A 13,371-nucleotide genomic window follows, 5' to 3' on the forward strand; every position below is an offset into this window, starting at 1 on the left:
ATTATTTATATTTTGTTTGACAAAATAGAAAAATTAATGGAAAAAGAGCTGGAATTGAAATTGAATTCAAATTAATTTTCCAGTAAGTATGTACTTGAAATTGAACTTATTGAGTGATTATTGGTAGCTGAAACAAAAAGTCGACTTTTCGACTTTTTCCGTTTTTTAAAAAGGCGAACTTTCGACTGTTGGTAGTTTATGAAAAGTCAACTTCGAACTTTCGACTTTTTAGTTAATCGACTTTTTTCGACTATTTTCGACTTTTTTCAACTATTTACTATTTCTTGTAAAAAATACATGAGCGGAGTTCAGTGTTTGATGCTTATGGTCTTGCGAAAGTGTAAATGCAAAATTGTAAAGGTTTTTGTGTGTATTTTGTTATTGGATTACGGTAAAATTTTGCATTTAATGATGCTAGACCATTCGCACTTAATAATGAACTCCGCTATGGTTTCTACATTTATTGATGCGCCTTTGTAATGTTTAGCAATAAAAATTAAATTTATCAAGGCGATAATAGTTAGAATAATATTGTAAGAATTTTGTGTAGAAAAAAGCTTTATTTTATAAACATTTATTTATTATTTACATATATTAGCATACACTACCAAAAAATCAAGTGTAATATTTTTTTTAACAATCTAAAAAGTCGACTTTTATCGACTATTCGACTTTTATCGACTATTTTTGACTATTCGACTTTTGAGATAACAAATCAATTTTTCCGACCAATAAGTCGATTATGACTTTTCGACTTTTTTCAGGAAATATTCGTTTGTTCGAACAATCGACTTATAGAACCCAATAATTATTGGGTTACATGAAATATGGCGTTAGTTCTGTGTAAAAACGACCAAATTTTCCAAACACTTCCTTATTTGTAAATTGAATATTATCAGCTGCTTTTTATTTTTGTATGTCTTTCGTATACGATTTGTTTTTTCATTATACGAAAATGTGTGAAATAAATAAATTCGATTTCAATCTTTTTTTAAAAAATATTCAAAAACAATTCTTATGCTGCTTCCCGCTCCACTGTATTTCATGGCAGGTATTTAAAGCTTTAATATTCCACAGCCAGTTTCATATTTTTTATTTGTTTTAATTTAGGATTTTCCCAAAAACTTAAGTTGGGAACAACAAAAGAATTTAATGGATTATACGATCACTTCTTCACTTAATACAAAGTTTCCAATTAAGTTAAGCTACCAACTTAATTTTATGAAGAAACTTCTGGCATTATTAGAAAAAAACTGTGCGGAAGTCCATGATGTAGTTTACGAGAATTATTGCCAAATACAACAAAACTTGGCCAAGGATTGTACCGAAAAGTTTGCCTTTAAGCATTATGTTGTTGCGCCGGATATACACTTTTCACTGCGCGAATCGAAAAGTTTTGTAGCTGAGGGCACAACTGGTCTTTGTAGTTGGCAAGCTTCTTTAGCTCTTGCTGATTTTTTGGTAAAGAACCCATGTATAACGAGAGATAAGTCGGTTTTAGAATTAGGTGCTGGTACTGGGTTGTGCGGATTTATAATGTTAAAAATATGCCGCCCCAGACATGTGTTACTCAGTGATGGCAGTAGTTCTTGTGTCGAACTAATGGTTGAAAGTTTTAAGAGAAATTTTTCAGAAGCATTAGAAGAGAACTATAGATTCATGTTGGGTAAACAATTTGTTGAATTTTCAGTAGTACAGTGGGAGTGTATAGAAGATATAGCTGAGGTTTCATTGTTAAAGCCCGATATTATATTAGCTGCAGATGTTGTATATGATGATTCTTGCTTTTCAGACTTATCTTCTGCAATAGATTATGTTTTTAAGCTCAAAGAAAATAAAGTTGAAATGTATTTGGCCGCTACAGTTCGCAATCAGCATACTCTAAATGGATTTCTTCATATATTGGGTAAATATAGCTTTCAAATACATTTGCGCAATTAAATAAATTTGTTTCTTTTATTTATAGATGCTTTAAATTTTCATATAACAGAATGCAATGTTGTTTCCGAAGAAAAAAGTATTTTGTATTGGGATCGATCAACTCCTGTAAAAATCTTGAAATTGACTAGATAATAAATCATAGTGGAAGACATAAAAAAAACGTCGTTTTTTTAATATATTCTTTACCTTTTATTACACTTAAACAAAAAAATAAGTATGTAATATTTTTTGCTTAATTAAGATACATACGTACACTAAATGTGTACCAATTTAAAATCATATACATAGAATACCTAAAATAATTACAATAGCAACTAAGCTGGTATCATTTTTAAAACTGAGGTGGTTTACTTATTGTTGGAATGGTACCGTCATTTAAACATCTCACATTTAATTGTTCTATCTGATGTTTCTGGAATATTATACCCAGCAAGCCGTATTGTATTTCGAATAAAGATGTTTTATGTGTGCGAGGAACTTTCATACCCACCACCAAGGCCAAAAGGGAAGCAATAATGATGTAAACGAATCCCTGCGACATTAAAGTACTAATGTCCGTAGAATAAAAATACGAATTTTTGGAGTTTGATACAAAATAGTAGTAGACAATTGAAGTCGACAGTAATTTGCAGGCATATGAGACATAAATTAGCAGCTCCATATAAAGAAAATGCGAAACTTCGACCAGAAGAATTTGCAAGTTAGAAAAAGTCATTCCGAAAAAGAATAATATAATCCAAAACGGTACTGTCGTCTTCACCGAACTGCAAATGATCATGCTCAAGATAGTAAGTACAATCAAGCACAATTGATTAGCCACAAATGTTACTTTGACCGAGCAGAATGCTAAGCAAAATGGGCTGATGACAGTTCCCGCATACACAATCCAAAACATTGAATCAACATCGGACACACCAGTTAATCGTACTGCTGAATTTAATGAAAACCAGAATACAAAATAAATAAACAATGAGTATTGAATCGCCTCTGTGAATATTAGAAGCAGCGTAACATTCCACTGCTGATTTTTGGTAACGTAAAAGAATTCTATTCTCTTGATGATGTCATCTCTCTTATAAAACACGCTGCCATTGGAATTCGCAATACGAAATTCATTGTCCATACTATTCTCACAGTCAACTGTGCCCAAATAGCTGAGTACCTTCAAACCAATTAATAGAGCCAGGGCAACAACTGCTATGGAAAGATATACTGCTGCAAAATCTACATAAATACCATGGGTAAGTTCCTCATCAGTTCCTGTACGGTTTTCCATAATATTTTTGTTATACGAAGTGCCAATTAAGCTGACTGCTGATGCCATGCCCAATATGTAGAAACTGAAGCATAATGACAAAAGTATGGCACGGCAACTTTTTCCGCATATCGAATGTAGGAAACTAAGACCAGCCAGAAATGTTAAGCTATGTGCCAAATATGAAATAAAAGCACCAACATTATCTGCAAATAAAGTTCATAACATTAATAATAGTACATACATACAGTAAGTATAGGTACAAGCGGCATTTTAAAAGAAACTGGTGTTTTATTTGTATAAGAAAACCCGAATAATTGATTTTACGATTAAATTATAGGAGTATAGGTTGTACATTAAAATAGTAAGCATGAAAATTAAATACATCTTCTTTGAAAAATTACATTCTCCTTCAAATGTTAAGGTAAACTGTCTTATCCATTATCTGGTCAATGAATACGACCTCTCCCACACCCGCAGAAGACATTCAGCCCCATACCAAAACAATTCCTCCACCATACTTTACTGTTTGTAAAACATCCCTCCCTTTTTTTGATTACTAGTAAATGTTAACGGTTTGCGTCTAGCCACACGTGAGTTATAACCAGCTTCATGCTACTTTCTCCGAAAATTTTTGCCAAAATCTTGTTTAATCTTTGCGCCAACGTGGGAAGATGTTATTTTTAGATCAATTCTTACTTTTCGTACGATTTGAGCACGTTCTTTCTGAGTTAATTTTCGAGGACGACTACATTTTCAAAGTTTGTTTGCCTTTGGACCTATTTACAATAGTCTGTATGGTAAAACGACTGCGATTCATTAATTCCCCGATCTCATCAAACGATTTGCCTTTGTTATGCAAATGTAAAGTTACTCTGCGCTGAGATTCAGAAGTTAGGGATAACAAACAAATTAAGTATTATTTTTCAAACTTTTTGAAACTTCTTACTTATGTAAATGGCTAAAAAAATAATAACGGATCATGCTTGATTATTAAAATTTAAATGCCTATACTTTTGTCCATCGTATTTTAGATCTTTTTGTACTTTTTATCTGCCATCGGACTCTTAAAATATGTAGCAACCTTTAATAGATTAATAATAGTTTCAATACAAAAAATATTATTTCTGCTTTTAATGCAATCTTTAAATACAAAATTGCTGTTGTGCCTATACTTAAGTCCATCACTGTATGTATATTAAAATATTAAATAATATGTTAAATTTTTTTGGCATTTAACATATGGGAGATTCATGTCAAGTGAACCAATTTTTGAAATCGATGTCTTCCGATCGGGATGAAATTTGCAGTAAGTCCTATTGGATAGTAATTCAGACACAATTTTGATCAAGATCGGTCGAGAACTCTCTGAGTTAGAGTTCACTTGACATGAAATCCCACATGTAAATTATGAAATATTACGATTTTCGCCATAAACATTTTATTTTATAATTTGCAGCCGACATAATTTATTTTTGAATATGGATGGATATGGTGATCCTCATCATAATTTTTTTTGTGACACAAAATTTTAATTTTCAAACATTATTTTCACTTCAACAATTTTAAAAGTGATGGACAAAAACCATTTTTTATATTATTTTTTAAGTTATTCATTATTATCAATCAAAAATTTGATTTTGGTATTTTTATTATTAAGTAATTTTGCATTCTATGAGTAATTAAGAAATAAGTTATATGGGCATTTCCACGGTCCCATTGATTTATGAGAGATGCTCTTACAATCGTGATAAAAAAAATAATGGTGTATATTAGGGTATTCAATTAATCGGGTTTCTGGATTAATCGGTTAATCGAGCAAATAATTAATCGGGGTTTAGATTTAATCGGTTAATAATCGGTTAATATTAAATTATTCGATTAACCGAATAATTTCTATTTTAATTTTAAATTGAAAAGAAAAACACGAATTTTGTATACTTATAAAACAAACAAAACATAATAATTCAACAAAACAATAAATAATAATATACACATGTGAGTTCCTTTTTTAGATTTTAAGGAGATCTTCTGAAATAATCTTTTAAAAAAAGAATGTAATTTAAATGCTTAAATTTTAAACGATTTTTTTAGTTTTAATTAAACTTGACTTGTAAAAACTACCTCACTGATTGTAGATTTGGAAAAATAGAAAATAAGGCACGATAAAAAGTATCCAATTTCTCAGTTCTTTTTTTAGTTTTTTCTAAGCATATTTTTTTAGATTTTGAATACTTTAATAGTATCGTTAAGTTCTGATTAAAGACTCGTTTCAGTAATGTCTTTAGTTTCGTCTATTACCATGTCGTCCTTCAACTCATTATCACAAAGTTCATCATAGAATATTCTAGAAAAAATGTCATTTCCAAATTCCTTAGTTTCAGTTTCCGTACTATACTTCAAATAACTATTGCTAGAAGGGAATGTTCACGGGTTAAGAAATTAAATTTTAAAAAATAATTCTGTATAAAGTGCTAAAAAGAGACATTTCGGTTAATCGGTTAATCGACACAAATTAATCGGTTTATTCGTTATTTGAAAATCGTCAATTTTAAATTATTCGAACAGTTAACCGACAAAAATTAATCGGTTAACCGATTAACGGTTAATCGATTGAATACCCTAGTGTATATGCTTATACACAATTGTTTTATTGAGGGGACGATATACAAATTTTGAAATTTAGCAGATAATGCAAAAGTTTATAATGAATTTTGTATTCCAAAACTAAAACAAAATCATCAAAAATATAATACAAAATTTTCACAATTTTGATGTATTAAAATTTTAGAATTTTGAAAAATTTTAGGATTTTGAAAAATTTTAGAATTTTAATGTATCGTGGTTCCAGTGGTACAAATATGGTCTAAATTTTAAATTCTATGGAGAAGTTTTTTTTAATCTTTTTTTTGTAAAATTGTGAATTTTTTAGACGTTTCTGCACATAATTTATGACAACTCAAAAAGGGTTAGTCCGATATTATTGAAGTAAACTTAGAAAAGTACAAATTTACATAAACTTTAATCTGTTTATATATTGCTTAGTAGTTTCGGAGTTATAATAACAAATTGAAGCAAAAAAAATATATTTTTTACGTGAAAATAACAAAATTTTATGTTTTAAAAAAACGGCAAAACTTGTTTAGGTTTATTACTTAGATATCAGTCTAACCCTTTTTGAGTTATCATAAACAATTTTAGAAACACATTTTTTTAAAAAAAATCTATCCATAGAATTAAAAAGTTTTACCATTTTTGTACATACTTAGGTAACCATGATGCATCAAATCTATTTTGTGGTTAGTTAAGCCTTTTTTTACTGTTGACCTGTGTAATCTTATGGACAGTTTTAACCATGATTTTTTTATATCATGGTTTTAACGACGATCCTCTTTATCATAGTAGCAATTATCTAACTAAATTGCAGAAAAATCAAATTTAAGTAAGCAAACACATACAAAGTTCCTAAAATTAGATCCAGAAAAACTTTATAGGCAAATATATAGTGGAATGTTTATAGAATTGTATACCGTGAAAAAAATATAATTTCCTCAACTAAAAATAAAAAAATAGCGAAAAATCATAGATACAAAGGGAATTCAGAAATCAATGGCTGAATTACGGAATAATATCGAAAGGCAAAGCTATATGGAGTCAATAATAATAGGTAGATCAAATATCTATGTTCACATATTTTTTTTATTTTATTGTATTTAAAGTTTTTTCCATATTTTGTTACCCATATGTTAGTCATAGAGACTACATTTTAATATAACCGTAATGTATAAAATGTAAAATTTAAGATTATTTTTGGTTTGAACTATGAGTACATTGGCTTTATAATAATTAATTGATTATTTTTATCGGAATATTAAACTCGCTAAAAACATCCACTATAGAATTGAAACAAACAAATATTGTGACTCACTAAAACTAGTTAATATTATTTAATGTTATGTATATTTATTTGCCTTGCTTGTCCTTCTTTTTTGTATTTATTAAACCAACTTCAATACATATTTACTTACCGAAATCATCAGCAAAATAGAAACAACTTGATATTAAGTGAAATGAAGCCGCCACCAAGAGTATATCTGTATGCCAAAATATTATCCGAGAACGGAAAAATTTAACCATAAACATTGTTAAAGCTGCAACAAATCCAACACATGCCCCCAAAATCATCGGTCCATAAACAATTAAACCGGAATTAACATTTCGTTCAGCTACAAATGATGAAATGGTGTAACCAAATACCAGACCAGAGGGTAAAAAACTCAGGCACACTTTAATGATACAAAACAAAAAGATGTCAGTCAACATTGATTGTCATGGATACCTAAAAACCCTAAGAAATTTTATTAATTTACCCACCGACTAAACTGGGGGCATATTGAAATATTTTATAGACTATTTTTTCCCAAACTGATGCCATTTCGATTGAAACTTATTTTCGTTTAAACATCACTTTTCAAAATTATAATTTTGTGAAGTTCTTAAATAAACCATGCGATTGTTTTTTGTTTAGTTCGATTGTCGCTTGGCTAACCCGTTTGCTAACTGCTTTATGTTTTCAAATCTTGCGTTTCTATACTATTTCGTGAACTTTTTTGATAAAGAATTTTTTGCTTTACAACTGATAAGATAAAATGCTATATAGTAATTATTTTCTTGAACATAGAGAGGCAGAATTGTGAGTACATATTACGAAAATATATTCCGGAGAATTTCTATAGCGGTTTTAAGATTTATTCAAGTTTATTTTTAATATAAACTTAATTCGTACTGTGGTCACAAGAGTTGAAAATTACTTTTGAAATAAGCATTTACACATCGACGCCTCCATACTAAACAATTCTAACTCAACTTTGTTTTTGATGTTTCTGTATTTTTAAATTACATATGTATATGTACTATGTTATTTAACTTAAATACTGTTACGTAATTGTACTTGAATTCAAATATAACGATTTTAACGGCTGATTTAAAAGTAGCCTAATGCTTTCAAATAACAGTACTGTAATAGCAAACTGTAACATAACTGTGGGCATTATTAAATAAAAGCTTTCATGTGACCATTGATCGTAAGTTGGCAACGCTGCGACCGTATATTCGAACTCGAATATTCAGTTAAAGAACATTGTAGAAATAGAGCTTTCTATATGGTTATGCAGTGTTATAAATAGTGGCAGAGGATGCAGTCGTTAATGAGTTTATCAGAGACGCTATTTGAATAAACATCAACTGAGTGCCTAAAAGTGTGTTGTGTTTTTCAAGTAAATTCGTGTATATTATATATTGTGTTTGTATTTCTGAGAATTTATAAACGTGTATAAAAAACATTGAGTGGCTATTTAATTCTGTGGTTGTTGTACATTTTGAATAAATAAAGAGTTGTTACAATTTTTAAACTACTAAACGGCTTTTATTTGCAATCAAAAGTATCCGGTTTATTTAAAGGAAATAAACAAACGTTTTGAAAAGGTTAAAACGTAACAATACTGTATAATTTTGGTTCTGATCAAGAGTTATAAACAAATATACATACATATGTTGTATATGTATGCATGTACTAAGCATAGGCATACAAATTTAAAAACCCTACATTCCTAAATGTAGTGAGTAAGCTAATTTTGGTATGGAACTTTTTGAATTGTTGTAATTACTAAGCTGACATAGCATTTTTTTGGATGGGACTTCTTTTTAAATCCAGTTTTCTAATCCTGGTTAGTTAGCATGTTATTCCACGAATTTTGTGCGTCTACGTGTACATATAATGTGTTTGTTTGGAAAACGTAGTATGCAGAATCAGAGACCAAATTAGAATCAAAGAAAAATTAAGAACTTTACACAAAATAAAGTTAATGGTGTTATTGATTTATTTGTAATATTGAATGATATACAGTAAGGGACAAAAGTGTTCACGAATAGTTGAAATTTTAGTTTACACATTATTTCTTGCACTTAACAACTGATCTGATAACCTTTTTCTTTTGTTTTCTATTTACTATTATCTGGTAAATCTCTCTGAAACTAACGAATGAATCACATCTGAACGAAGTCACATGTGAACAGTATTGTCCCCCAATAGATTTTGTGAAAAATAAAATTAAATTTTGATATTACATGAATAAAATTAAGGAAATAATAATCCTTTTAATTTCTTTATAAAAAAAAAAAATACAAAATAAAGCACTTCAATAAATTTTCAGTTACTTTACCATGTATAAAGCTATAAATTCAGTTTTGAAGAAAAACATCCTAGAATATACCGATTAATTGCTAAACTTTACAATAAAATAAAAATACAAAATAATTTATCAGTCCCACGACATTGTGGTGGTCGTCCACCGAAGCTATCTTCTACTGATGCTCGAATCTCAAGGCGCTTAATCGTGTTAGGAGCCACAAATACTGCAGTTTCGACTGCAAATAGATTAAGTACTTAATAGAGAGGATCATAGAGTCAACATTAGTGACAAAACAATTCGAAGATGTCTTAAAAATAACGGACTTAAAGCAAGAGCGATTGTAAAAAAAACATTGTTAAGTCAAAGCATCGTAAGGCTCGATTAAAGTTCGCTAAATCGTACGAAAACTTCACCATTGACGATTGGAAACAAGTTACTTGGTCTGGTGAAACTAAAATTAATCGGGTGGGTCAGATAGACACAACCCATGTCAATTTAAACGCGTTGAGATACAAGATCGCAACATATGTCAAACTATGAATCATGGTTTGGGTGGATTAATCATGGTGCTATTAAGGGTTAATTTTAATTTTTGTGCTATTATTATAAATACTAGACATCATGTTATACTTTTCTTGAGTTTCATAAAAATCGGACCAAAAATATATAACATTTCGCTATTTTTCCATGAGAAATTCCAAATATTGAAAAATTTGACTTTTGACCTTATCGATTTAAGGGTTGACGTTTTCCGATTTTAGTAAAACTTTCAGACTATATTTAAAATTACATGGACTATAATATTCTGAATAGCTTTTACTTAAAAATCATAACAGTAAGGAAATTCGGCTCATTCGCCAAAATATGGCCAAAAAATTTGTTTTACTCGAAAATCGCAAAATTTAAATCCAAGGTACGGAAAAACTATAGGAGGTATTGACATAATTTTTTCACATTTTTATTTGACAATAAATTCCTATGCGATGATCAAAAAATTCTGAAATTTGTTTAACAAAATTTTTAAAAATTTGAAATTGGAGTTTTGAAACTGCCGTTAAAAAAAATATTTTTTTTTGGTCATACCTGCGAATAGGTTAACGGTATCGTACTAAGACAAAAACTCATATACAACTAAATATGTATATATTTTAAGTAAAAATAAGCTCTTATTTTAAGATTTCTCGAAATATTTAAATTTTGTTCCTACGTTTCTTGTTCTAGTGGCCTGATACACGTTAATGGCCTGGCGATTTTTCAATAACTTTAACCAATTTTTGTGTTTTATATCTTATTAGAACGACAATTACGTACACATATCGATTCTTTTAAATTAAATTGTAAAAGTAATTATTTAATGGCAAAATTTTTACAAAAACTGAAAAAATTTAATTTTTTCCCCTTGTAAATGCACCACAAAACTAAATCGCAAGTCGGCACGGGTTACAATCATGATAGAAAGACAAAATTTCATATTTAACTATAGTTTTATATATATAAAAATATTAGAGGGTATGCGTTCCGAAATTCCAAAAAAAAATTTTTTTGGGACACTCTAATGTACATACATAGTGAATAATAAAATTCTTCTGTAATACACAAATTTCGGGACTTTTTGTGAACACTTTTGTCTTCTACTGTATATAATTAATCGCTTGTTTATTAAGATCAAACAAAGAATACCAATATAATGCTGAGCTATAATTAGAAATATGTTGGTATGAAATTTAAGAAAACATAATCTTGAGTTACGTGTAAAAAACAGAGTTTTCGTACCTTTCGTACCATAACCAGGCTTCGTGTTAATGGGGGTAAGCGGATTAAGAAAGATGTCCTTCGAATGTTATATATGATACATACATACTTTTTAAGAAAACTTGACAAATCTGAGAGTATTTTTATTATTAGAAAATATTTAGACCAAATTTCTTATTTTTATAGCGTAGACAGACGACAGCGTTAATTTGCATTAGCAGTCTTAATTCAAATTAACGTGTGAATTATCCCCATCCTAATGCGTATTAGCTTTGACGTAAATACACAAAATCAAACTGAATTTATACTGAATTTAGCTTTTTCAATATGGGAATACCGTCGAAATCAATCAGCTGTAGGAAAATTATTTACTATTTGAAAAGAAAACGTAACACAGTAGAATATAAAAAAAGAGGGAAATAAAGCTGTAACTTCTAAACGGTTAACCCGGTTTGTATGAAATTTCACATCCGCAAAGAGGAAGTGTTGTAGAGTTTAAGTTTTGAATTTGGACCTCCTTGGCTCACCAGGGTCACGGCCACTGGTCCCCAAATTAGGACACTTTGGGTAAGTTAAATTTTTAAAACGATCCTATTTCTTCCTTTATGTTCCAATTTCAAGCAAATTATATACATACACTTATACAAATCTGGGGTTTTCCTTCACAGATTGCATTATAACCCTTTTTTCGAGTTCATTTAATTTTGGTTGCAACCAGAACGAGGCTTTGAGACAAAAATTCCAGCCTTTTTAAAATTTTTTATCACTCTCTGGATGGAGGAGTGAGTACGTTCAACTACTTGATCGATTTCGCGCAAAGTTTTCCCTCGTTTCCGTAAATGTATAATAATTTTACGTTCAGCTATATTAATTAATTTTCTGTTTGCCATTTCTTGAAATTATTCCAATTTGAAACAAAAAATTTTCAAAAATCACTTTTATGATGAGTTTGAAACAAAAACTGCAGTATTTTAGTATCACACAATAAAAAAAAACAGTTACAAATTACCTTTAATTTTTATGTACGCATACTTTTGCATACACGAAAAGTTAGCAAACCATTGTTTTTAAGCTGTCAATTATTACCAAACTTTGCAAATGCAAAAAGAAAATACCTATCATAATTTTCAAATGTTTATCTATAAATAAAAACCAATTTCATATGATTACCGTTGTTACTTACGACTAAAATAGCCTGTTAAAATATATAAAGTAGTTTGTACGCAAACTTATGCGGCCAAGTGTATATAGAATCTCCTCATCGAGCACTACAAAAAACCTCGTTGTAGCTATCACTTATATCTTACAGCTTAGGGGATATTCACATTTGAAAATTAAATTTTCTAAATTTTTACACACCCTACTCCAGTTTTTTGATAACAGCGGATCCAAGTGTTTCCCTATTTTCTCCAATTTTCCTCTATTGGACTGACAACACATGTATATGTCAAATAGAAAAAGAATTTTTCAAAAATAATGACTAAGTTATATGCATTTGAATTTAAAAAATTTTAAAAAGGTGATTTTTCGCTAATTTTTTTGGAAAAAAGTACTTTTTTACTTTTTATGTTATCGCAAACTATTTCTAAGACGATGTATGTATGTATAAGGAATTTATACTTATTCAAAAGCCAACATTTCATCAAATATTTTAAATGAAAAAAAATTTGAAAATAGTTATTACCGAGGGGACCAGATCCATAAAAAATCGCCTATTTTTAGGTAAAGTTCAAGTTTAGGGCAAAAAATCTCAAAATATAGTAACCCATTTTAAATGGCCAAATATGTTCTTAATTATTTTGTAAAAGGTTCCGATAACCCCGCCCTGGTATAGATATTATAGCCAAAAAAAAACTAAAATATTCCTGATAACAAATTTCAAAATTTGCAAAATTTGTATCTTCGCAAAAACTCATTAAAAAGCATTTTTTGTCATATTTTTCAAAAAAGTTGTTGGGGTAGAAATCGTAAGATTTTTCCAAATATTTTTATAAAAAAATATAAAAACGGGTATTAAAATGGGGGTTGTTTAATTCTGATTTATTTTGCGGTATACACCAGTGATGTTAACTTTTTTATTTCGATTACCGTACAGCCCTAAAAAATTACCGTTTTTTAGGTAAAATTACCGTATCCAAAGTTTTGTACAAAAATAATAATATTTTCTTATTGAAACAGGTTTATTTTTATAATTCAATATATCGAGGGCATATATTCAAAATTCTCTATCTT

At 29.2% G+C, this 13,371-nt stretch overlaps 2 protein-coding genes across 2 annotated transcripts; one reads left to right on the plus strand and one right to left on the minus strand.

Annotated features, from left to right (window-relative positions):
• The first annotated feature begins 927 nt into the window (after nt 1–927).
• LOC135956712 (protein-lysine N-methyltransferase EEF2KMT) lies at nt 928–2,104 on the plus strand. The gene is made up of 3 exons (XM_065507278.1): nt 928–1,051; nt 1,111–1,906; nt 1,967–2,104. Exons 1-3 carry the CDS (start codon nt 956–958, stop codon nt 2,071–2,073), a joined length of 999 nt encoding a protein of 332 aa, XP_065363350.1. The 5' UTR covers nt 928–955; the 3' UTR covers nt 2,074–2,104.
• A 2-nt stretch (nt 2,105–2,106) lies between these two features.
• On the minus strand, nt 2,107–7,751 carry LOC135956711 (uncharacterized). Its single transcript, XM_065507277.1, has 3 exons — nt 7,571–7,751; nt 7,225–7,482; nt 2,107–3,402 (listed from the first exon to the last, which is right to left on the minus strand). Exons 1-3 carry the CDS (start codon nt 7,629–7,631, stop codon nt 2,273–2,275), a joined length of 1,449 nt encoding a protein of 482 aa, XP_065363349.1. The 5' UTR covers nt 7,632–7,751; the 3' UTR covers nt 2,107–2,272.
• Between the last annotated feature and the right edge of the window lie 5,620 nt (nt 7,752–13,371).

The sequence above is a fragment of the Calliphora vicina genome, chromosome 4, assembly GCF_958450345.1.
Source record: "Calliphora vicina chromosome 4, idCalVici1.1, whole genome shotgun sequence".
Classification (NCBI taxonomy): domain Eukaryota; kingdom Metazoa; phylum Arthropoda; class Insecta; order Diptera; family Calliphoridae; genus Calliphora; species Calliphora vicina.